General features: G+C 42.5%; 1 protein-coding gene across 5 annotated transcripts; it reads left to right on the forward strand.

Moving 5' to 3' along the window:
- The first annotated feature begins 11,983 nt into the window (after positions 1-11,983).
- On the forward strand, positions 11,984-22,634 carry LOC543403 (transcription factor HBP-1b(c38)-like). 5 transcript variants are annotated; one of them, NM_001427983.1, is made up of 10 exons: positions 11,984-12,302; positions 12,540-12,636; positions 13,618-13,757; positions 15,136-15,213; positions 15,305-15,364; positions 15,913-15,990; positions 16,074-16,125; positions 16,273-16,544; positions 17,662-17,913; positions 21,899-22,634. In NM_001427983.1, exons 3-10 carry the CDS (start codon positions 13,698-13,700, stop codon positions 22,043-22,045), a joined length of 999 nt encoding a protein of 332 aa, NP_001414912.1. In that variant the 5' UTR covers positions 11,984-12,302; positions 12,540-12,636; positions 13,618-13,697; the 3' UTR covers positions 22,046-22,634. The 5 variants fall into 5 exon arrangements, with proteins under 5 accessions (NP_001414912.1, NP_001414911.1, XP_044348592.1 ...); NM_001427982.1 differs by lacking the exon at positions 12,540-12,636; XM_044492657.1 differs by lacking the exon at positions 12,540-12,636 and having other exon boundaries at positions 11,986-12,302; positions 17,708-17,913; positions 21,899-22,413.
- Positions 22,635-24,236: the final 1,602 nt, after the last annotated feature.

Here is a 24,236-nt window from a genome sequence, read left to right on the forward strand (position 1 = left end):
CCCCTCCTCCGGATCTATGGAGGCCGCTCTCTTTTTCCCCTTGGGAGGAGGGTTCTCTACCTCCTCCTCCTCCTCCTCCTCCTCATCTTCGTCTTCCTCACTGGAGGAAGGAGCTTCGGTTCCTCCAGACACGGCGCCCGAAGTCTTTTCGAGATGGAGGTCGCCTCGGGCCTCCTTGGTCTTCTTATTTTTCTTGTCCTTCTTTGATGGCGCCAGATAGGGCGCCAGGACTAGCATCTTCATTAACAGAGGATCGGCTGGGGTTTTGGGGAGCGTGGCCGGACACTTAATCCGCTCAGCCTTATTTATCCAGTCCTGTTTAGGAGATGGAATTCTCAGGACCCCTCCTTAAGATTGACAGGCTAAGTAGTGTTCAGCAATATGATACTTACTGGGGATGCCGAATTTTTGCAGTCGAGGCTGGTGTCGTTGGATGTCCATGGCCACGTCTTCTGCTTCTTAAAAAGCAACTTCTAGATCTTTTTGTGCATCGTGCCATAGAAGTGCTGCGGAGTCTATGGCCCCTCCAGATTGAACTCCCACATTTTGAGAGGTCGTCGTTGGCAAGGGAGAGCTCGACGGATGAGCATCACCTGAATCACATCAGCAAGGGTGATGTCCTTGTTTATCATGCTCTTGACGCGCTTCTACAGCACCGACACGTTGTCCGGGGACCCCCAATCTAGGCCCTTGTTGGTCCAGGAGGCGAGCCGCAGCAAAGGTCCAAATCTGAAGGCAGGTGCAGCAGCCCATTCGGTGCCACGGGGTTCGGTGATATAGAACCACTCCTGCTGCCACACCTTGATAGTATCCACAAATCTTCCTTTGGGCCAAGAAAAGCGGTTGAGCTTGCTCACCATGGAACCGCCGCACTCGGTGTGTTGGCCTTCAACCACCTTCGGCTTTACATTGAATACTTTGAGCCATAAGCCGAAGTGTGGAGGGACGCAGAGAAATGCCTCACACACGATGATAAACGCTGAGATGTGGAGGAAGGAATTCAGGGCCAGATCATGGAAATCCAGCCCGTAGTAGTACATGAGACCTCGGACGAATGGGTGAAGGGAAAACCCGAGTCCTCAGAGGGAGTGAGGAATAAAAACCACCCTTTCGCCGGGCTCTGGGGGGATGATCTGCCCTGGGGTTGGAAGCCTGTGTTTGATCTCCGTCGTCACGTACCTCGCCTCGCGCAGGTCCTGGATGTTCTTCTCTGTTACTGAGGAGGCCATCCACTTGCCCTGAAAGCCAGATCCGGCCATTGCTGGAGGAGATGGGGCAGAAAGAAAGTTTGGGACTTGGGCGCTGTAGCTCGGGGATTGAAAGGTAGATGAAGGAGAAGGCGTGAGGTGAACAGATGGGTCTTTGTCCTCTTATAGAGGCAGCGAATGATGTCTACTACACAACCTTCTTCTTGTAGACGTTGTTGGGCCTCCAAGTGTAGAGGTTTGTAGGACAGTAGCAAATTTCCCTCAAGTGGATGACCTAAGGTTTATCAATCCGTGGGAGGCATAGGATGAAGATGGTCTCTCTCAAACAACCCTGCAACCAAATAACAAAGAGTCTCTTGTGTCCCCAACACACCCAATACAATGGTAAATTGTATAGGTGCACTAGTTCGGCGAAGAGATGGTGATACAAGTGCAATATGGATGGTAGATGTAGGTTTTTGTAATCTGAAAATATAAAAAGAGCAAGGTAACTAATGATAAAAGTGAGCGTAAACGGTATTGCAATGCTAGGAAACAAGGCCTAAGGTTCATACTTTCACTAGTGCAAGTTCTCTCAACAATAATAACATAATTGGATCATATAACTATCCCTCAACATGCAACAAAGAGTCACTCCAAATCCACTAATAGCGGAGAACAAACAAAGAGATTATGGTAGGGTACGAAACCACCTCAAAGTTATCCTTTCTGTTCTATCTATTCAAGAGTCCGTAGTAAAATAACATGAAGCTATTCTTTCCGTTCAATCTATCATAGAGTTCATACTAGAATAACACCTTAAGACACAAATCAACCAAAACCCTAATGTCACCTAGATACTCCATTGTCACCTCAAGTATCTGTGGGCATGATTATATGATATGCATCACACAATCTCAGATTCATCTATTCAACCAACACAAAGTACTTCAATGAGTGCCCCAAAGTTTCTACCGGAGAGTCAAGACGAAAACGTGTGCCAACCCCTATGCGTAGGTTCATGGGCAAAACCCGCAAGTTGATCACCAAAACATACATCAAGTGGATCACGTGATATCCCATTGTCACCACAGATAAGCACGGCAAGACATACATCAAGTGTTCTCAAATCCTTAAAGACTCAATCCGATAAGATAACTTCAAAGGGAAAACTCAATTCATCACAAGAGAGTAGAGGGGGAGAAACACCATAAGATCCAACTACAATAGCAAAGCTCACGATACATCAAGATCGTGCCATAGAGAGAACACGAGAGAGAGAGAGATCAAACACATAGCTACTGGTACATACCCTCCGCCCCGAGGGTGAACTACTCCCTCCTCGTCATGGAGAGTGTCGGAATGATGAAGATGGCCACCGGTGAGGGATCCCCCTCCGGCAGGGTGCCGAAACGGGCTCCCGAGAGGTTTTTGGTGGCTACAGAGGCTTGCGGCGGCGGAACTCCCGATCTATCTTGTTCTTCGATGTTTTAAGGGTATATGGGAATATATAGGCGAAAGAAGTTGGTCGGGGGAGCCTCGAGGGGCCCACGAGGGTGGAGGGCGCGCCTAGGGGAGTGGGCGTGCCCCCTATCTCGTGGCTTCCTTGATGCTTCCCTGGCTTGCACTCCAAGTTCCGGGATTGCTTCTGTTCCAAAAATAACTTTTCCGAAGGATTCATTCCGTTTGGACTCTGTTTGATATTCCTTTTCTTCGAAATACTGAAATAGGCAAGAGGACAGCAATATGGGCTGGGCCTTCGGTTAGTAGGTTAGTCCCAAAAGTAATATAAAAGTGTATAATAAAGCTCGTAATTATTCAAAACGGATAATAAAATAGCATGAATGCTTCATAAATTATAGATACGTTGGAGACGTATCAGCATCCCCAAGCTTAATTCCTGCTCGTCCTCGAGTAAGTAAATGATAAAAGAAAGAATTTATGAAGAGTGAATGCTAGAAGGTGCACAAGTTTGATCAATGATAGTTTCAATCACCTTTTCTAGCATGATTATATGTCATAACAGTGGCTCATCTCATAAAACTTCTCACGAATAAGCAACAAGCAATTCACATGTTAAAGCATAGACCATAAACTTTCTTGAAAACTAGCAAACTTCATTCTCAGTCATCAAACAATTACAATTCATCTTATTTCCAGGAAGGGTCTATGTCAGAGCTTTGATTTAGCAAACTCCACATACTCAACTATCATATAGTCTTCCATGATTGCTAACACTCACGCAATACTTATGGTTATGGAGCTTTAATCGGACACTGAGAAAGATATGGGCTTATAGTGTTGCCTCCCAACGTATTCACCTTTGGGTGATGTCAACAATAATAGTTCATGCTAACTTACATCCAATTGGATATATATATCAGGATCTTTCCAACACGAGGTGCTTGCCAAAGGATAAAATGAAAAAGGGAAAGGTGAAGATCACCTTGACTCTTGCATAAAGTAAAAGACATAAAGTAAAAGATAGTCCCTTCGCAGAGGGAAGCAGAGGTTGTAGTGCGCTTTTATGGTTGGATGCACAAAATCTTAATGCAAAAGAACGTCACTTTATATTGCCACTTGTATATGGACCTTTATTATGTAGTCCATCGCTTTTATTGCTTCCATAACAAGATCGTATAAAGCTTATTTTCTTTACACTAATAGATCATACATATTTAGAGAGCAATTTTTATTGCTTGCACCAATGACAACTTACTTGAAGGATCTTACTCAATCCATAGGTAGGTAAGGTGGACTCTCATGGCAAAACTGGGTTTAAGGATATTTGGAATCACAAGTAGTATCTCTACTTGGTGCAAGGAATTTGGCTAGCATGAGGGGGAAAGGCAAGCTCAACATGTTTGAATGATCCATGACAATATACTTTAACTGAGATGTGAGAAAACATAACCCATTATGTTGTCTTCCTTGTCCAACATCAACTCTTTAGCATGTCATACTTAATGAGTGCTCACAATTATAAAAGATGTCTAAGATAGTATATTTATATGTGAAATCTCTCTTCCTTCAATATTCTTTCATGAATTGTTCAAATGACCAATACAATGCTTGCTAACCTTCAATAAATTTACAACCTCTACTTCTTAGATGTGAAGTCATTACTCCCCATGGGATAAGCAAATGAGACATATATAATTTCAGATTTATGACATTCAACTCATTCAACCATTTACTCATAGGATATAAGTGAAGCACACGAGTAAATGACAAACTACTCCAAAAAGATATAAGTGAAGATCAATGAGTAGCTAAATAATTATGTAACTATGTGAAGACTCTCTCTCATTTAAGAATTTCAGATCTTAAGTACTTTATTCAAACAGCAAGCAAAGCAAAATAAAATGACATTGCAAGGATAGCGCAACTCATGTGAAGAAGCAAAAACTTAGGCTCAACCGATACTAACCGATAGTTGTTGAAGAAGAAAGGCGGGATGCCTAACGGGGCATCCCCAAGCTTAGATGCTTGAGACTTCTTGAAATATTATATTGGGGTGCCTTGGGCATCCCCAAGCTTGAACTTTTGTGTCTCCTTAATTCCTCTCATATCATGGTTTCTCTATTTCTCAAAAGCTTCATCCACACCAAACTCAACAAGAACTCGTGAGATAGGTTAGTATAAACCAATGCAAAACCTTACCATTTTCTACTGTAGCAAATCATTAAAATAATAATTCAACATTTCATACTAAATGTCTCCGCATATTTAATACTCCTATCCTCAAATAGAATCATTAACAAGCAAACATATGCAAACAATGCAAACATAACAGCAATATGCCAAAACAGTATAGTCTGTAAAGAATGCAAGATTCATCATACTTCCCTAACTCCAAAAATTATGAGAAAAATACTATGCTGTAGAAGATTTATCAGATCTCAGTATGCGAAAAGTTTCAACATTATAACATTCTCTGACTTTTCAAGAGAATTTTTGCAACAACGGTAAACTTTCTGTTTTCAAACAGCAACATGTATACTAGCAAAATAAGCATGGTAAAGGCTATCCTTGACATTTTTTATTGAAAATAAAGATGCAAAACATTAATATAAATAGCAGCAAGCAAGTACTAACAAGACGCTCCAAGCAAAACACATGTCATGTGGTGAATAAAAATATAGCTCCAAGTAAAGTTACCGATGAACGAAGACGAAAGAGGGGATGCCTTCCGGGGCATCCCCAAGCTTAGGCTCTTGGTTGTCCTTGAATATTGCATTGGGGTGCCTTGGGCATCCCCAAGCTTAGGCTCTTGCCACTCTTTATTCCGTAGTCCATCGAATCTTTACCCAAAACTTGAAAACTTCACAACACAAAACTCAACAGAAAACTCGTAAGCTCCGTTAGTACAAGAAAATAAGACCACCACTTAGGTACTGTAATGAACTCATTCTAAATTCATATTGGTGTAATATCTACTGTATTCCAGCTTACCTATGGTTCATACCCTCCGATACTACTCATAGATTCATCAAAATAATCAAACAACACAATGAAAGCAGAATATGTCAAAAACAGAACAGTCTGTAGTAATCTGTATCAAACGTATACTTCTGAAACTCCAAAAATCCCACCAAATTAGGAAGTCCTAAGAAATTTATGTACCAATCCAGATCAAGAAGAATCAGTTCAGAATAACGTTTCTGTGAATTAAAAACACTAATTTACTGAGTGCAAAAGTTTCTGATTCTCAGCAGGATCAACACAACTATCACCGTAAGCTATCCTAAAGGTCTTACTTGGCACTTTATTGAAACAAAAGCTATAAAACATGATTACTACAGTAGCATAATCATGTGGACACACAAAAATAGTAAAGGTAAATATTGTGTTGTCTCCCAACAAGCGCTTTTCTTTAATGTCTTTTTAGCTGGGCATGATGATGACAATGATGCTCACATAAAAGATAAGAATTGAAACATAACGGGAGCATCATGAAGAATATGACTAGCACATTTAAGTCTAACCCACTTCCTATGCATAGGGATTTTGTGAGAAAACAACTTCTGGGAACAATAATCAACTAGCATAGGAAGGCAAAACAAGCATAAGTTCAAAACTTGAAGCACATAGAGAGGAAACTTGATATTATTGCAGTTCCTACAAGCATATGTTCCTCTCTCATAATAATTTTCAGTAGCATCATGAATGAATTCAACAATATAACCAGCACCTGAAGCATTCTTTTCATGATCTACAAGCATAGAAAATTTACTACTCTCCACATAAGCAAATTTCTTCTCAAGAATAGTAGTGGGAGCAAACTCAACAAAATAATTATCATGTGAGGCATAATCCCATTCAAAACTAAAATCATGATGACAAGTTTCATGGTTATCATTATTCTTAGTAGCATACAAGTCATCACAATAATCATCATAGATAGCAACTTTGTTCTCATAATCAATTGGAACCTCTTCTGAAATAGTGGATTCATCACTAAATAAAGTCATGGCCTCTCCAAATCCACTTTCATCAATATAATCATCATAAATAGGAGGCATGCTTTCATGATAATAAATATTTTCATCAAAACTTGGGGGACTAAACATATCATCTTCATCAAACATAGCATCCCCAAGCTTGTGGCTTTGCATATCATTAGCATCATGGATATTCATAGAATTCATACTAACAACATTGCATTCATGCTCATCATACAAAGATTTAGTGCCAAACATTCTAATGCATTCTTCTTCTAGAACTTGAGCACAATTTTCCTTTCCATCATTTCCATGAAAGATATTAAAAAGATGAAGCGTATGAGACAAATTAAATCCATTTTTTTGTAGTTTTCTTTTATAAACTAAACTAGTGATAAAACAAGAAACAAAAAGATTCGATTGCAAGATCTAAAGATATACCTTCAAGCACTCACCTCCCCGGCAACGGCGCCAGAAAAGAGCTTAGTTGACGGGGTGTGAGTGCCGCTTACCTAGCGCTCCCCGGCAACAGCGCCAGAAAAGAGCTTGATGTCTACTACACAACCTTCTTCTGATAGAAGTTGTTGGGCCTCCAAGTGCAGAGGTTTGTAGGACAGTAGAAAATTTCCCTCAAGTGGATGACCTAAGGTTTATCAATCCGTGGGAGGCGTAGGATGAAGATGGTCTCTCTCAAACAACCCTGCAACCAATAACAAAGGGTCTCTTGTGTCCCCAACACACCCAATACAATGGTAAATTGTATAGGTGCACTAGTTTGGCGAAGAGATGGTGATACAAGTGCAATATGGATGGTAGATATAGGTTTTTGTAATCTGAAAATATAAAAACAGCAAGGTAACTAATGATAAAAGTGAGCGTAAACGGTATTGCAATGCTAGGAAACAAGGCCTAAGGTTCATACTTTCACTAGTGCAAGTTCTCTCAACAATAATAACATAATTGGATGATATAACTATCCCTCAACATGCAAAAAAGAGTCACTCCAAATCCACTAATAGCGGAGAACAAACGAAGAGATTATGGTAGGGTACGAAACCACCTCAAAGTTATCCTTTCTGTTCTATCTATTCAAGAGTCCGTAGTAAAATAACATGAAGCTATTCTTTCCGTTCAATCTATCATAGAGTTCATACTAGAATAACACCTTAAGACACAAATCAACCAAAACCCTAATGTCACCTAGATACTCCATTGTCACCTCAAGTATCTGTGGGCATGATTATATGATATGCATCACACAATCTCAGATTCATCTATTCAACCAACACAAAGTACTTCAAAGAGTGCCCCAAAGTTTCTACCGGAGAGTCAAGACGAAAACGTGTGCCAACCCCTATGCATAGGTTAATGGGCGGAACCCGCAAGTTGATCACCAAAACATATATCAAGTGGATCACATGCTATCCCATTGTCACCACAGATAAGCACGACAAGACATACATCAAGTGTTCTCAAATCCTTAAAGACTCAATCCGATAAGATAACTTCAAAGGGAAAACTCAATTCATCACAAGAGAGTAGAGGGGGAGAAACATCATAAGATCCAACTACAATAGCAAAGCTCGCGATACATCAAGATCGTGCCATAGAGAGAACACGAGAGAGAGAGAGAGAGAGAGAGAGAGAGAGAGATCAAACACATAGCTACTGGTACATACCCTCAGCCCCGAGGGTGAACTACTCCCTCCTCATCATGGAGAGCGCTGGGATGATGAAGATGGCCACCGGTGAGGGATCCCCCCTCCGACAGGGTGCCGGAACGGGCTCCCGAGAGGTTTTTGGTGGCTATAGAGGCTTGCGGCGGCGGAACTCCCGATCTATCTTGTTTTCCGATGTTTTTAGGGTATATGGGAATATATAGGCAAAAGAAGTCGGTTGAGGGAGCCTCGAGGGGCCCACGAGGGTGGAGGGCGCGCCCAGGGGGGTGGGCGCGCCCCCTTATCTCGTGGCTTCCTCGATGCTTCCCTGGATTGCACTCCAAGTTCCCGAGATTGCTTCTGTTCCAAAAATAACTTTTCCGAAGGTTTCATTCTGTTTGGACTGCGTTTGATATTCCTTTTCTTCAAAATACTGAAATAGGCAGGAAAGCAACAATATGGGTTAGGCCTCCGGTTAGTAGGTTAGTCCCAAAAGTAATATAAAAGTGTATAATAAAGCCTGTAATCATTCAAAACAGGTAATAAAATAGCATGAATGCTTCATAAATTATAGATATGTTGGAGACGTATTAGCGAATATCAAGCACCCCCTCATAAGCTTTAAATCTCGCCTATTCCCAAGGGGACGTGTGAACAACACGGTTGGATTACCCAAGACCCCTATTGATAAGAATCACGTAATAAGGGGACTCTTCTTGGACAAGACGTGTCATTATCCATAACTCGAAATGCGAAACGAGGCTGTAAAACGGTTCAGAATAATAATAAGGCCAGAACTATACGTCTCTTCGGAAAAGTGGCCCGTGGACGTGACTTATTTTAAGTATTGTTGCTTTTTACAGCTTAGGGTTGCACATGTTAAGCAAAGCCGGACACAGCTCTTTGTATGCGGAAAACTACTTTTGAGTATTCGGAAAGGGGAACCCGCCTTGCAATGCGGAAGACAATCTGCGCGCCGGATACATCGTCATTGAAGCCTGGTTCAGGGGCTACTGAGGGAGTCCTGGATTAAGGGGTCCTCGGGCGTCCGGGCTATGTGATATGGGTTGGATTGATGGGCCATGAAGATACAAGATAGAAGAACCTCCCCCGTGTCCGGATGAGACTCCCCTTTGCGTGGATGGCAAGCTTGGCGTTCGGATCATGTACCTTCCTTTCTCTGTAACCGACTCTATACAACCCTAGATCCCTCCGGTGTCTATATAAACTGGAGGGTTTAGTCCATAGAGGCAATCACAATGATACATGCTAGACATCTAGGGTTTAGCCATTACGATCTTGAGGTAGATCAACTCTTGTAACCCCTATACTCATGAAAGTCAATCAAGCAGGAAGTAGGGTATTACCTCCATCAAGAGGGCCCGAACCTGGGTAAACATCGTGTCCCCTGCCTCCTTTGTTACCTTCGATCCTTAGAAGCATAGTTCGGGACCCCCTACCCTAGATCTGCCGGTTTTGACACCGACATGCGTTTCTTCAATTTTTCTCATCCGTTCATCATCGAATTTTTTTATATATCTGTTGTGGTACTAAATTTTTATGCGTCTATCCGTTAGAAACTTAAAAAGGTTTCTGTAGAATTTTGCAATTGGGCCACGTGCGTGGTCCGGCCCAACGAAGCCAATCCAATTATTATTGCCCATGTAGTTGGGAAGACCTTATTTGTCGCATGGAGCGATAAATAGTTGAAGCTTCCCACAGGGCGCCTAAGATTGGGCCGGCCCGTTTCCCCTTTTTCGTTGTTCTATTTCTATTTTTTTCTATTCCTTTCTCTTTTTTTTTTGTTTCCTTATTTTTTTGTGAACTAAAGATTTACAAAAATATTCAGAATTTCAATTTTTGTCGAAATATTCAAAAAATGGTCATAATTGCAAAACTTCATTCCTGTTTTGAAAATGTTCAAAACATTTAAAAAATCCACGTGTTAAATTTTCTTAGCATTCAAAAAAAGTTCTCAGTTTTAAAAAAGTTCTCATTTTTAGAAAAATGTTTGTGTTCTTCAAACATTCTTCAAAATTTGTTTTATAAAAATGACATTTTATAAAATGTTCCATATTTGAAAACATTCCTTTTTAGTGAATGACCACAAATCCAAAGTAATGTTCGTGTTTAAGAATTCATTTTCTAAAATTGTTATGAATGTTCCCCTTTGAAAAAAAACAAAATTTCAAAATTATTTGTGTTTCTATAAATTTTTCATGTTTTCAAAATATTGTTTGTGAATTTTAAAAACTATTCATATTTCTAATTTTGTTTGTGTTTTCCCAAAATATTGGAAACTAAAAAATGTTTGCATTTGTTCAAAATTGTTCGGGATTTAAAAAATTGTCCACGTTTTGAAGAATATTCGCAATTCATATTTGTTTGAATGTTAAAAAAATAAAAAAAAATTCTAATCTAACGTTGACCATTGGTTAGCGGTGCGCGTTCGTTCTATGCTGGTTGACTATAAATGAAAGAAATTATAGGCACATGCCAATAAAAGAGAATATGTTGTTTGACTTTAATTAGAGCAAAATTATGGACACTTGAGCAGTGAAATAATCAAAGAGAATAAACTCACCTAAAGAAGGGACATTCATGCCTGATTATGCTAATGAAACGAGATTTATGTGCTTCAATTAATAACCCTCTCGGTTACGTCATCGTAGTAGAGAGTGGTCGAAGCAACCTGTCATGAAGGTCGCCGCGCAGCCATCAAATGAGGAGGCAGGCACAACCACGAGATGGATGCGGACCCGGAGAAAAAATGCACTAGTTGGATGCTCGCCACCATGCCGACCAACCCCACCACTATCAAGATTTCGCATGTCAAACATGTCTAGCGAGAAGACCATAACTCATTGCTCTGTCGCCTATCATTGTGGAGACCTTTTTTGGATGACACATCAATTATCTTTCCCGTTGCTTCTCGCAAAAAAATCTCTTCCGTTGCAACACATGGGCATATGTACTAGTTAATTAAAATAACACAATGTAAAATATATTTCGTAAGTACTCACCTAAAGATTAACACAAAATCCAAAGCCCTAACATAGATAGCAAACAATAAATATAATCCCAACTTAACAAAAACCATAACCCTAACCCTAACCCCAACATAACAAGAACCATAACCCTAACCCTAACATACTAAGAAGTCTAACCCTGGCAAGATGCCAAAACAATCATCTCATATTTCCATACAAATTCCCAAATCCATGAAGAACTAGGGTTTGCCTAACCCTAGCAAGAATTGAGCAAATGGGAGCATTTTTTCGGAAACGAGGGGATCAGAGGAGATTACATCGAGAGAGGGATACGGACAAAACCTTCAGATTTGCAGGATTTGGGGAAGGATTTGAAAGGGGAGAGGAGAAATGGGAGGGGGGAGGAGCCAAATCGTTGTGGGTGTGTGTGGGGGATGGGCTAGGGGTCACAACGCTAGGTAAGTGAATGTGCGCCTGTCGGCTAGGCGTTGCACGACCAGGTGTGGGGCCGGGTCTGACCCCGAGGTGCCACGTTGGTCAGGCGTGCAATGCGTGTTGGTAATGTGCTGCTCAATAGAGTGCAACATCTGGGCGCTGCACAACAGGATCAGTTGAATGTGCAGCGACGGTTTAGTTTGTGAAATAATTCTGCGTGGGGTTAAATTTGTGCATTTTGCCTACTAGGAGCCAGGAGAGGCGTGTTTCCTTTTATGCTCACGTAAAAAGGAGTAAGGGGGAGAGAAAATAAACTAGGGTTCGTTCCAGTTCGTTTCCGGGGAGCACCGCCCCCCGAACTACCGTGCCCTCCGCTTCCCCAGCCGCAACCAAAGAGGCGTCCCCGGCGGCGGGACCTACGGCGGCAGGAAGCCGCAGCCGCGTCCTGCTCGCCGGGCTCGTGGTGTAGGCCAAGAGCGGCGGCGGCGGTAGCTCGGGGAGCTCGCAGCAGCGGCGGCCGCAAAAGGATCGGCGACGGCGGCAGTCTACTACCCCGTAGTTCGGATAGAGGCCCCTCTTCCTATCGAGGTGATTCGAGGACCCTTATCTTTCCCTTGTTTTTGCTGCGGGTTGAAGTTACTGCTAGCTCGCAGCGAGTTTACATGGTTACATTTTGGTTGTTTTCCAGATTGCTGCGCCAGCTTAGCTCCATTCATGTACTACTCTAGATTGCAATGATAGGAAGGCAATCGATTCCTAGCCTTAGTAGCCTACTATGAGTTGCGAACTATAAGTGATCGGGATGTTAAAAAGTTTTCTTTTCAGGTCATGATAAATAAGCATCTAGTCTTTGTGGCTGTTGTCGCTTTTGGTAATCCTGCCTTTTAGTCGATTCCATTTTTTGTTTGCTGCGGAGGTATTGGTAAGTCCTAGCATTACATTTTTCTGTATCATCCGGTTCTTGTTTTGAACAAAATGATGAATATTCTAGATAATTGCCAGCCCACAAGATATTTTTGTTATGTTTCATGCACCAACCAGTTACTCAGATTGTTGCACCAGCTTAGCTCCAGCTCTGATACACTATTGAATTCATGCTCCAACCAGTTATCCAAAAGTCCGAACTTATGGAGAAGGTTGGGCATTGCACATATACTTCAACACAACCCACACGTGCAAGCACCCTCGCCTCAAACGTGGGCACGACTAACACTCTCGCCCCCGTGTTTGTGAATAGGGGTGAGCAAACGCTCTAGCCAGAACTCGAACTTGAGACCTCTGACTCTGATACCATTATATGTTTCACGCACCAACCAGTTCACCCAAAAGTCCGAACTTATGGAGAAGGTGTCCCATTCCACATATGCTTCAGCAATTTTTAAACCAGAATGTCGACTAATTTCTATGCTAGGAAATGATGACCGCAAGATATTGTACTGAAACGTGGTTGATTCCAATCCCTCACTTCCAATCTAACATGAACAGTGGCCGATTTGTTCATGTGAAAAGTGGGAACTATAAATGGAACCGCCTTATATTTGGAGGGGGTTGTGATATTCATCATATTATTTGGGTTTGGTTTGAGCTATTCACCAATGGAAATATGAAGAATAAGATTCACGTTACCTGGCATTTAAGTCATCAATTCATTTCTTGGTTGCAATTGTGTAACTCCAGAAATTGACATCTCAAGCCTGCGTGGAAGTCATGAGTATGCATGTAGAACTTTATTCGTCACGTATAAATTTTGCTTGTTGAACTATGTTCTCCCATATAAATGCATGTTGTTCAATGCCACCTAGATATTTAGTAATTAGTAACAAATTGGCAGATTGATCATGTCTGGCTTACAGCGTCTTTAATCTTTGCATATTATATCTCATTGAAATGGTTTGTTCATCAGTGTTTAGGCATATATCTGCAGCTTTGTCACAACAAAGGAATCTCTCTGGGAGTTACATTAAGCACTAGGAATAATCTGCAATGGCAGAGGCCAGCCCTAGAACAGAAACGTCAACAGATGATACTGATGAAAATCTTATGGTAAGTCTTTTCTTACCTTAGTTAGCTCAGCTATTGTATGGACTATGGAGTGGAGAACAGCCCAACTATTTTTACTGAATGTATATGAGTGATCATATAATAATGGTAAACAATGATATCAATAGTGAGGTTTATCATTTTCACTTGGAAACAGAATCAGTGGTTATGAGATCAACCATTACATTAAACCATGTGAGCAATAGTGGCTACAGAAGTTGAAATAAGAGGGGTTGGCCAAATGTAGAGGGCGTTCTGTAAGATATTTCTATTAGCTTTGCCGTTCATTCAATGGTCTAAATTCGTGAAAGATGTGTAAACTAAAAAGTCAGTATATAGTGATCTGCACTATGCTGCTACTTAGATTTTTTTTTTGAGATCTTGTTATGAGAGAACCGCTCTTACAATACTGGGTAGATTGGAGAATTTTGTATGGTATCCATCAGTCCTGTTTAGATTACTACACAATAGAACAGAACCTTCACATTTCATAATCCAATATAACTATGTGTTGTGAATTGACAGTTCACGTAGATATCCATGAAATTAGGAGTGAAAAAACATGAACAGTCGGCTTTACCTATTAAGATATGTAGCACAATATACTTTTGGAAATATAATATAACACTTGTTAAGTTGGCTCACTGCTTGATATGATCCTCAAACCCCTTGACCTTGTCTTAGTTCCTCAACAACCATTTATTTGTATTCTGTCTTTATGATAGCTTGTGAAATTGGACCATCAGGATTCAGGAGTATCACACATGTACAACTACGTGCATACTCCCTCCGCCCCAAAATAAGATTTAGTACAACTTTGTACTAAATCAGCGACACTTATTTTGGGACGGTGGGAGTATAACATAGACCTTTCAACTCATCTGCTGAGGTCTATGTAGATTATGTGGTAGTTGAAAATGGTAATTTTGACAGTTACAATATGGGCACCCAAAATACGTTATGTCTGCGATGCAGAACATACATGTCCTTGATAGATGATAAAACAATAGTAAACCAAAGGATACACAAAACAGGAGCTGCTATGCTAAGTGGCCAAAATCATTTTTTGCATATAAGTGACTAGGAAGATGCCCTAATACCCTTAACTAGTCCACTAGTTTTTCAAGAACAGGAGAAGCATAAAAGAGAAGTAAACTAGTTTTGCTTTTCAGTTATGTAGTGGAAAATCTCATTCATATTTTATGCTGAAACATTGGGAATTTAGGAGAGGGAAATTAATTGTTTAAAAATAAGAATAACGCTGATAGTTATGTTGTCATCCGCAGCTTGAATCAGGTTTTTCAGGAATCTATGAGAGGGAATTTAATTGTTTAAAAATAAGAATAAAGCAAGCCTGATAGTAGTATGTTGTCATCCGCAGCTTGAACCAGGGAATGCTGCTCTTGCTGTTGTTTCTGACTCTAGTGACAGATCCAGAGACAAAAACGGAGATCAAAAGGTAAAAGTTTTCAAGTAGCTTTCTCCATTTCATTTCACGTTATCGCTCCTGCTACTTGCAAGAAATACTTTGCTAATAGCTTATGTTGCAGACAATGCGTCGGCTTGCTCAAAATCGCGAGGCTGCTAGGAAAAGTCGTTTGAGGAAAAAGGTACCTGGATGTTACTTTTAGCTTCTTTACTAATGACAGTGCTTTTATTTTTGTGAGACTTTTGGTTCACTTGGTATTGCATTCTACTAGTACTTGAATTATGCCACTCTCATATAACTAAACTGCATTTTGCTATTGGGTTTATTTATTTTTCTATTGGGGCTCAGTTATTGTTGGCGCTAGTGCAGTATACACATTATATTGCTGGAAAAATGTAGAGAGGATGGATGAACTCGTGTAGGCCTGTGTATAATTTTTAGATTGGATTAAGCACAGAAGCGGGTCTAGTGGTTTTGCCTGTAAGCCGTTAAAAGAGTTCAAAGTTTCTACTGGTTGGCTTCTTAAGGAGCTTTCGGTGATTATGTTGCGGAGGTTTCGGGTGAACTGTTCCATCGTTGAGAATCAAAACGGAGTTCGCTTATGGAGAACATCACAATATTTAATTCATTGCTACAAAGTCATCATTTTCACAATTCTACTATAGATTGACCGTGGCGGCGTGGCCTGTGTATTGTATATTGTTTTCGTAATGTTGTTCTCTTTTGTAGGCATATGTTCAACAATTGGAGAACAGCAGGCTAAAGCTTACCCAGCTAGAGCAGGAGTTGCAACGAGCTCGTCAACAAGTTTGCTTTTATTGCTTGTCACTTTTTTGAGTTCTGGTTACAAGACTTCATTTGAAGTTTGCTTATGGAAATTTCCTTCACAGGGCATTTTTATATCTAGTTCAGCAGACCAGTCCCATTCCATGAGTGGAAATGGTAATATCAGATCTCTCCAGTGATCAATATGTAATCTTTGTATGCCACATGAACTATTTTCTTAATTTTCACCATGGACGTATCCAACAAATACATGCCACATTCTCTTATTTTTGTATATTATAACTATGCTGCCTTTTGTTACAGGGGCGTTGGCTTTTGACACGGAGTACGCACGGTGGTTGGAAGAACACAATCGACAAGTTAATGAGCTGAGAGCTGCAGTTAATGCTCATGCAGGCGATACTGAGCTGCGTAGTGTTGTTGAGAAGATCATGTCACACTATGATGAGATTTTTAAGCAAAAAGGAAATGCAGCCAAAGCAGATGTCTTTCATGTGTTATCAGGCATGTGGAAGACACCAGCTGAGAGGTGTTTCCTATGGCTTGGAGGTTTCCGACCTTCTGAGCTTTTAAAGGTGTGTAATGCAGCCATGTGCTTTACTTGTAGTCCTTCGGAATATCAAAATCATCTAGCATGACCAATGTTGCTCTAGAATATCTTAGTCTAGAATGAAAAAATTGTCAGTACAAACCCTCTGTTTCAAAACAGATGACCTTATAGGCTATCCAACTTCTCTCAAATACTTGTCCTTCTGCACTTCAATTACAACTTGAATCATTGTGTTTGTATTAGGTCATGTACTCCCTCTGTCCTAAATATAAGTCTTTTTAGAGATTCCAATATGGACTACATACGGAGCAAAATGAGTAAATCTACACTCTAAACTACGTCTATATACATCCGTATGTAGTCCATATTGGAATCTCTAGAAAGACTTATATTTAGGAACGGAGGGAGTATACAATAGTACAGACAGGTGCTGTCCATAATGTATCCCTCCATGTCACATATGGACCATGCTGTATAGATAGCCTATACAATGATCCGTCTGTTAGTAGTCTTTCTACTCATAGGTAATTTTGATTAAAAGTTAGAAAGAACATTCAGACAATAGAAAAAACTCAGTCTTGTCTGTAAAAACTCGTTAGGCTGTGACACTCTTTCTCCTTTTTCTCTTTCCGCCACATCATCAAAATTCTTATGTGGCTCCTGTTAAATACAGCTTGTATAGGTCTATTGTACATGCCCTTACCCTTTATCAGTGTCACAAAAACGGGAACTAATTAACTCATGCTTGGGTGCCTTAATTTGAGGAGGAAAATGGGGCATTTTAATGCCTTGGTGAGAAGAAAGCGATAAACATGAAAATAAATGGAGGGCAATATAGAAGGGCATTTATTTTAGAACAGAGGGAATATCTATGCGCCTACCCCAACTTGTTTGGGACTAAAGGCTTTGTTGTTGTTGTTGTTGTTGTTGTTGTTGTTAGGGAGTATCTATGCATCTTTCTCTGTGCTGTATATTATCAGGTTACACTAAATAATATATGGGGATGTAGGCAAATTACGGATTTTGAGAACGCAATATCATGCGTCTTGTTTTGCATCTCTTTGATACTTCCTTTGTCTCCTTTATTTGTTTGAATGCTGATGTATTTATTGATGAGTTACTAATAAACCAAGAAACTGCAGCTTCTTTCGACCCAGCTTGAACCCCTAACTGAGCAGCAGCTGTCAGGGATATGCAACCTTCAGCAATCATCACAACAAGCTGAGGATGCTCTTTCACAAGGAATGGAGGCTCTTCAGCAGTCTTTGGCAGAAACATTGGCTGGGTCTATCGGCTCTTCTGGATCTGGATCAACAGGAAATGTGGCAAACTACATGGGGCAAATGGCCATGGCCATGGGAAAGCTTGGAACCCTTGAAAATTTCCTTCGTCAGGTATTTACTTTACTCCGAATGTATGGTTAGTAGAGAGTATTTATGATATGATACCGGAGGAGCTGGGCAGGAGTATATAGATCTCTGTAGGCTATATAATTCAAAAGAGAAGTCGATTTTTCATCCCACACCTCTTCCGGAAGTCTATATTTGGTCCCTCAGCGTGAAAACCGTACTCTGCACCGTTAACTCTTCAAACCGGACAAGTTTACTCCCTCGTCTCAGCCGACCTGGTATAGCTGCTGACTTGACCCTGTTGTGACCGGTCTTCGCTGACGTGGCAAAATTTCTCTTCTATTAATCATATATCTTCCTCCCATCTCTAGTGGGCATTTGATCAAGCAACTCACACGCATGCACTTTCGCCACTGACACCACCTCGTTGTCCGACTAGGCAACATCAGCTAGAAGCACGCCACCAGCACCACTGGCCTGACCTACACGTCTTGGATGGTCGTCAACGACGGCCGCCGGGTCCAGGGCTTGGCCTTTCGTCACGTCGAAGATGGTCGCCGTCGTAGCTGTGGCGGAGTCGCCTAGGTTCGCTGGCTTTGTCCGTATTGCCGATGCTCGATTGTGGCGCGGCACGCGTCACGGGGCCGGGCATGGTCAACGCAGAGTTCATGCCGCGGGACGTGCACAAGCCGTGAAGCACCTCTCCGCGGACCATGCCACTGGTGGTGGCGATCGTGAGTTCAGTGCCAAGCTGGAGGTGCTCGGTAGCCTCAGCCACCGTTATCTTTATGATCTCTGAAATGGCAGGGAGGAGCCGATGATGCTTCAACACTAGAGGTTATCTTCTGCAGTCCACTTTCTATCTTCTCGCATATCTGCTTGTACAATTGTAAGAAGGGACTCTTCCCATCCTTCTCCTCGTTTGCATTAGAGGTTTGCTTGCGCTTCTTGCTTGCTTTTGGTGTTTTCAAAGATGCCAACGTCATTTCAGCACTATCATCGGGTTTCTCCATAGGAACCGCATTATCATCACTTGATTCATCAGAGGGTATATCTCCAGCACAAGAAGCACTAGCCCCTGTGACATTTACTTTGTCAAATATGATGTGTACTTCAAGGTGCTTCAGCCCCTGTCGTTTGAACTTGAAATGATGCATTTCTTTCCTGTCTTCTCCTGGCATATCTGAAAATAAATGTACAAGTTAGGTAGTGCAATCATATAAAACCATGCAAAATGAACCTTTTTTAATACTCTTACCTGAAGATGTTCATCCACCATTCCTTAGAGCAATCAGCAGTTCTCTTTTCATCATCCATCCAAGCCTAGTTGCTTCATTGTTCAACTCCTTGAAAGAACATACTAATTATTGCATCCCATTTGTTCTTGAATTTATCCTTGGGATACTTCTTTCCCGTTCTTGCTTCCCATTTCTCCAAAACGTTATCCAACCCTTATCTAAATGACCTAAAGGGTCTATTCCCATTTTCAACCTCTTTCAAGATTTTGATGAGTTTCTTCAGATGTGCATCATCCCACACCGCCTTCTCAGTCATACTTCAATCAAGCGATATGACAAACACATATCAAGAACAATCCACTTACATAATCTCAAAAAATCATCCAATGTACAACAATATGCAACAATACTATCAAAATATCATCCATTGTACATCAATATACAACAATATGCAGCAAGTACTGTCAAACCATCATCATCATACCCTCAAAATATCAAGTATACAGCAATTACTCATCCAATACAACTCCCATCAATTTGTTTTGAACAACAGCGCATACACAAGTTAGGCAGAAATAATTAACATAACATGGGAGGGGAGGAGGATGCGAAAAGAGTTGAGGATGGAAGAGAGGGCCAGCCCAGATGTGGCCGTCTGCACCGAGCAAGGTAAGGGTCACGCCAGATCTGGCTGATTCAAGAAGAGGGAGGAGAAGGGTGGAGGGGGGAGGGAGTAGGGGGGAGGAGAAAGGAGGGCCGGTGCGCCGGCGGTGCCGGACAGCCGGCTGGACCAGGGCCGCGGGGAACGGGGATAGAAGAGGGAAGAGGGAGGAAGGAGGGAGGGGACGAGAGTGTACCTGGGCCGGCAGTGGGGCGCTGCTCCGGGCGTCGGCGGGGGTTGGAGGGTCACTGGAGTCCAGTCCGGCTGCAGTGGCTGGCGGCGGCCAACCCTAGCTCCTGCATGGGGCTGGCTGCTCGGTCGTGCTGGAGTGCGACTAGGGGGTCCCCTTTGTTCCTGCGAGGCTGCTGAGAGGAACAGATTGAAGGGTTACGTTCACTTGGGTGTGGCAAAGGTGGGTAAATACTATCAAACTTCTAGGGGACAGCTGAAAACGGTTGGTTGAGAAGCTGTAGACTCTTCAACTTCATCTGCCGAAGAAGAGAAAACGGTAGGCTGGCTTCGACGTGAAAGCTGTAGCTTTTACAAAAGCTGCTGTCAAAATTACCCCTTTGGTTAGCTTCTAGCTTTCTCAAAGCAGAAGTTGGACAAAAAAGCTCAACCTAACAAAGCCATCCTCTCATCTCTCTATTGGGCATTTGATCAAGCAAATCACACACATGCACTTCCGCCACCGGCACCACCTCGTCACCCGACTAGGTAGGAGCACACCACCAGCACCACTGGTCGGATCTACACGTCTTGGCTGGTCGTCAACGACAGCCGCCGGGTCTGGGGCTCGGCCTCTCGTCACGTCAACCATGGTCGCTGTCGTAGCTGTGGCTGAGACGCCTAGGTTTGCCGGCTTCGTCTGTGTCGCCGATGCTCGATGGTGGCGTGGTATGCGTCGTGGGAGTCCAGGGGGTCGGGGGTCGGACGTGGTCGAAGCACAATGTTCACGCGGCGGACGTGCACAAGCCGTGAAGTGCCTCTCTGCGGACCATGCCACTTGTGCCGGCAATTGCGAGTTTAGTGCTGAGCTGGAGGTGCTCGGTAGCCTCAGCCACTGCTACCTCGTGCGCTTGATCGGCTGCTGCACAGCCGGACATGACGGCTCCTCGAGCGAGCCAGCCTCGTTGCTTAGCTGGTGGCCCGTGTGCCACCGCGTCCCCTTCGGCACCATGGCCGTGCTCACCTTTCTGCACCATGATCGATGGACCGTGTGCCACTGGCTAGGGCCTTTAGGGGTTTGGCTGCCGAGCCGTTGACGTTTGCTCCTCCACCCCTCCATGCCCGGGACCCGTCCTCATTCAGTCTTGCGCACAACCACGCTTCACCGCACCACGATAAAATATTAAGGCGACCATGTCTCCGCGCACCAGTAGCAGCCAGCACCCCGTCCTCTTCTGTCACCACCGTACTATCCAGCTCCCGTCAACGGCAGCATGAGGTGACCATGCCGCAGAGACTCCGCTGAGGATGGAGATGGTGGCCGAGAGCGGCTCAGCACGCCGATGGCGGCTTCCCCTTCCCTAGCATGGTCCTTGCTTCCTTCCTGGTGAGGCCTCGCTCCGGGGCAGAAATGGCGGCGTGTTGACCATCGTCGCTCCGGTTCGGAAGGATCGCCCCGTGCTGCCTGCCTGTACGCGCGAGAGACCGAGGTGCTGCGGTGTCCCGTGGCCCGTGCACGGCGCAGTCATAGGCCAGGGCTGTCATGTCTGCCGCGAGGTGGTGCGCACTCTGCAGCAGGAGCTGCACTGGCGGTGGCTGGTATGGAGGCATGCCGCTGGCTGCGGCAGACAACGCACGCCAAATGGTCGACTAAATGTCCACACTGGAGATAGATGGGAAGAAGTAGATATATTGCTACGTGGACACGGCCCGGTCAAAGCCGCGCCATGTCATGAAACAAACCGCTTCGGTTCTGGAGAGGGACCAAAGTTGTCCGGTTTAAAGAGTTAAGGGTGCAAGATGTCTGGTTTGAGAGTCGAGGGACGAAGTCTGCAATTTGCGAAGAGTTGAGGGACCAAAAATAGACTTTTCTCAATTCAAAATGATCTGCAAATCCTGTTTAACTATATGCTTTTATGACTGGTGTGTTTATGACATCCTTTCTTGTTTTAATACTATCAAGGCTGACAACCTGCGGCAGCAGACTCTTCAGCAGATGCAAAGGATCCTGACCACAAGGCAGTCTGCCCGTGCACTTCTTGTGATAAGTGATTACTCATCCCGGCTTCGTGCCCTAAGTTCTCTTTGGCTTGCTCGACCGAAGGAATAACAAGCGCGTGTGATTTGACTGCAATACATTTTCGCAATTTGGGGGTGATGGTGGTGGCAGTCATGCAACAGACTTGATTCAGAGAAACTTGCACATACTATAATCCAAAGAGATGTTGTGTTCAGGTAGCTTAGCCATATAGTGAAGTTGAGTGCATTAGGGCAGGGTCCTTGTTGTACCGTTAACCGCTGTAAAATTGGCATCTAATGGTTGCCAAGTAATCTTTAAGATACTAATTTGCAGAGAGCCATCCCTTTAGATGTGCATTTATAACTCTTTTGTTGCTAATCGGATTTATTGACTGCTGGGTACATTTGACATCATGTTGTACAATGCTAGGCTAATCATCTAACGACTGTATATTATCATTTGGTGGCCTTAAATTTGAGTGCGGTGATTGATACTGTATGTTTCTATTCGTACCATTATGTGTAGACTTGTGGATTATGGTGAGATTGGAATTATTCCTCGCATCCACTTTTTGAGCTTGTGCTCTGTTAGGACGGGGCTTCACAGGCAGCTTTCATCCGAAAATGTAAGTTGCGATGTTGATTAACATGTATGTGTATTATGTCATGAAAGTTTGATACAGGTTTTTTTTTTTGTGTATTTTAAAGCACTACATACTTTTGTTTTTGTTTTGCTGCACATATTGTTGGTCAACCAAATGTTGGAAACCACGTTATATTTCCAGACGGAGTGTAGTACTCCCTCTGTTTTTATTTACTTCTTTTGAGAAAGTATGCTTGTATTCAAATCATGTAATAATACAAAGTCGTTAGACTCGTACAAGCACACCCTGACACTTAGAAAAGACAAAAACAAAGAGCATCCTAAAACAAACGACCAGTAAAACACAAAGATCTTTGTAGTCTGTATGTCATCCCCGAACCTTGCAAGAAAACACTGCCACATTGCCACACATGAATCTGTAATGAGACCAAGCAGGTCGCCACCTTCAACCATGGCATAATTGTCACGGATGAGGCTTGCCTGCTCCCGTCCCCTGCTCCCATCTGTGCTTCCAATTTTTGCCGCCAACATACAGAACAAAGAGGTTTGGGCGTCAAACCTCTTAGACCTTTGTTAATCGAGATGAAAACACACACATTCCTGATTATCCATATATGAAACATGCAAATCTCACCATCACCCACATCAATCAGGAACAAGATCCCTGGTAGAAGCACATCAAACAAGTTCAATATTAGGCGGAAGAAAGAAATTCACAAGGCTAAGGTGCATCAATCGGGCAGAAGCAAGGTGACCTAGGGGCTGAAGGAAAGGGGCATCTTGTTCCCCATGGCTTCTTCAAGCATCGATCCTCGAATCCATGAGGACGGCAATGAATCCCAGGGACCAAAAGTATGGTCGTCTTGATCTCTTTTCGTTGTTCTTTTTCTTGTAGAATTTATTGACTAATTTTCCCTGCTGATAAAGATAAAAAATGCCTTCATGATTGTAGAATGTTAATTCTTCCTGATGGAAACAAATTGAAAATGTCGATCATGATCATAAAACATATGTGTTGCTTCGTATAGGATGACACAGCTTGTGGACCGGTTACAATTATACTAGCCTTATGCCTGGTACATGAAGAAACTGCACATGTCAAATAGATGCTTAATACTCAGTTAATACTCCAGTCGGCATATTCTAATAAAACAGCAGCCCGTGCATATTAGTCTACATTGTTTGATAATACTGTTATTACATGGGTAATCTTTTTTTAATCCATGTTTCATAAATCCAGTCAAATTACGCATGGTAAGCACAATACAACATATGTGAAAATGTGCATTAACAAAATTGAATACTAATTCATACAGGATGTGCAAGAAAATGTTGCAACAAATTGTACTAACAACAGGTTACCAAAGATTGACATGACATTTTTATCTGAAGAGGAGGCCTACTCATTTTATAACAAATATGCAAAAGTTACTGGTTTTAGCATCCGAAGAGGGAGTCACCATAAAGTGAAGAATACTGCAGTAATACAACAACGGGCATTTACGTGCTCCCGTCAAGGTATGGGTTGCTTGTATTTTGTTTTGGTCATACTACTATTACTTTTGTTTTCACTAAGATAATTGCTCTAATTGACAGGATTCCATGCTGAAGATAGCAGAGAGGATTCTTTCAGTTACAGTAGGCCCCAAACACGATGTGGTTGTCAAGCCCATATGAA

This window comes from Triticum aestivum, chromosome 3B (genome assembly GCF_018294505.1).
Source record: "Triticum aestivum cultivar Chinese Spring chromosome 3B, IWGSC CS RefSeq v2.1, whole genome shotgun sequence".
NCBI lineage: Eukaryota > Viridiplantae > Streptophyta > Magnoliopsida > Poales > Poaceae > Triticum > Triticum aestivum.

Coding starts and splice junctions, on each gene's coding strand:
- LOC543403 (NM_001427983.1), top strand. CDS start 13,698: ATGGCAGAGGCCAGCCCTAGAACAGAAACGTCAACAGATGATACTGAT. Junction 15,365..15,912: donor AAAGTCGTTTGAGGAAAAAG/GTACCTGGATGT, acceptor TCTCTTTTGTAG/GCATATGTTCAACAATTGGA. Junction 15,991..16,073: donor TGCAACGAGCTCGTCAACAA/GTTTGCTTTTAT, acceptor TTTCCTTCACAG/GGCATTTTTATATCTAGTTC.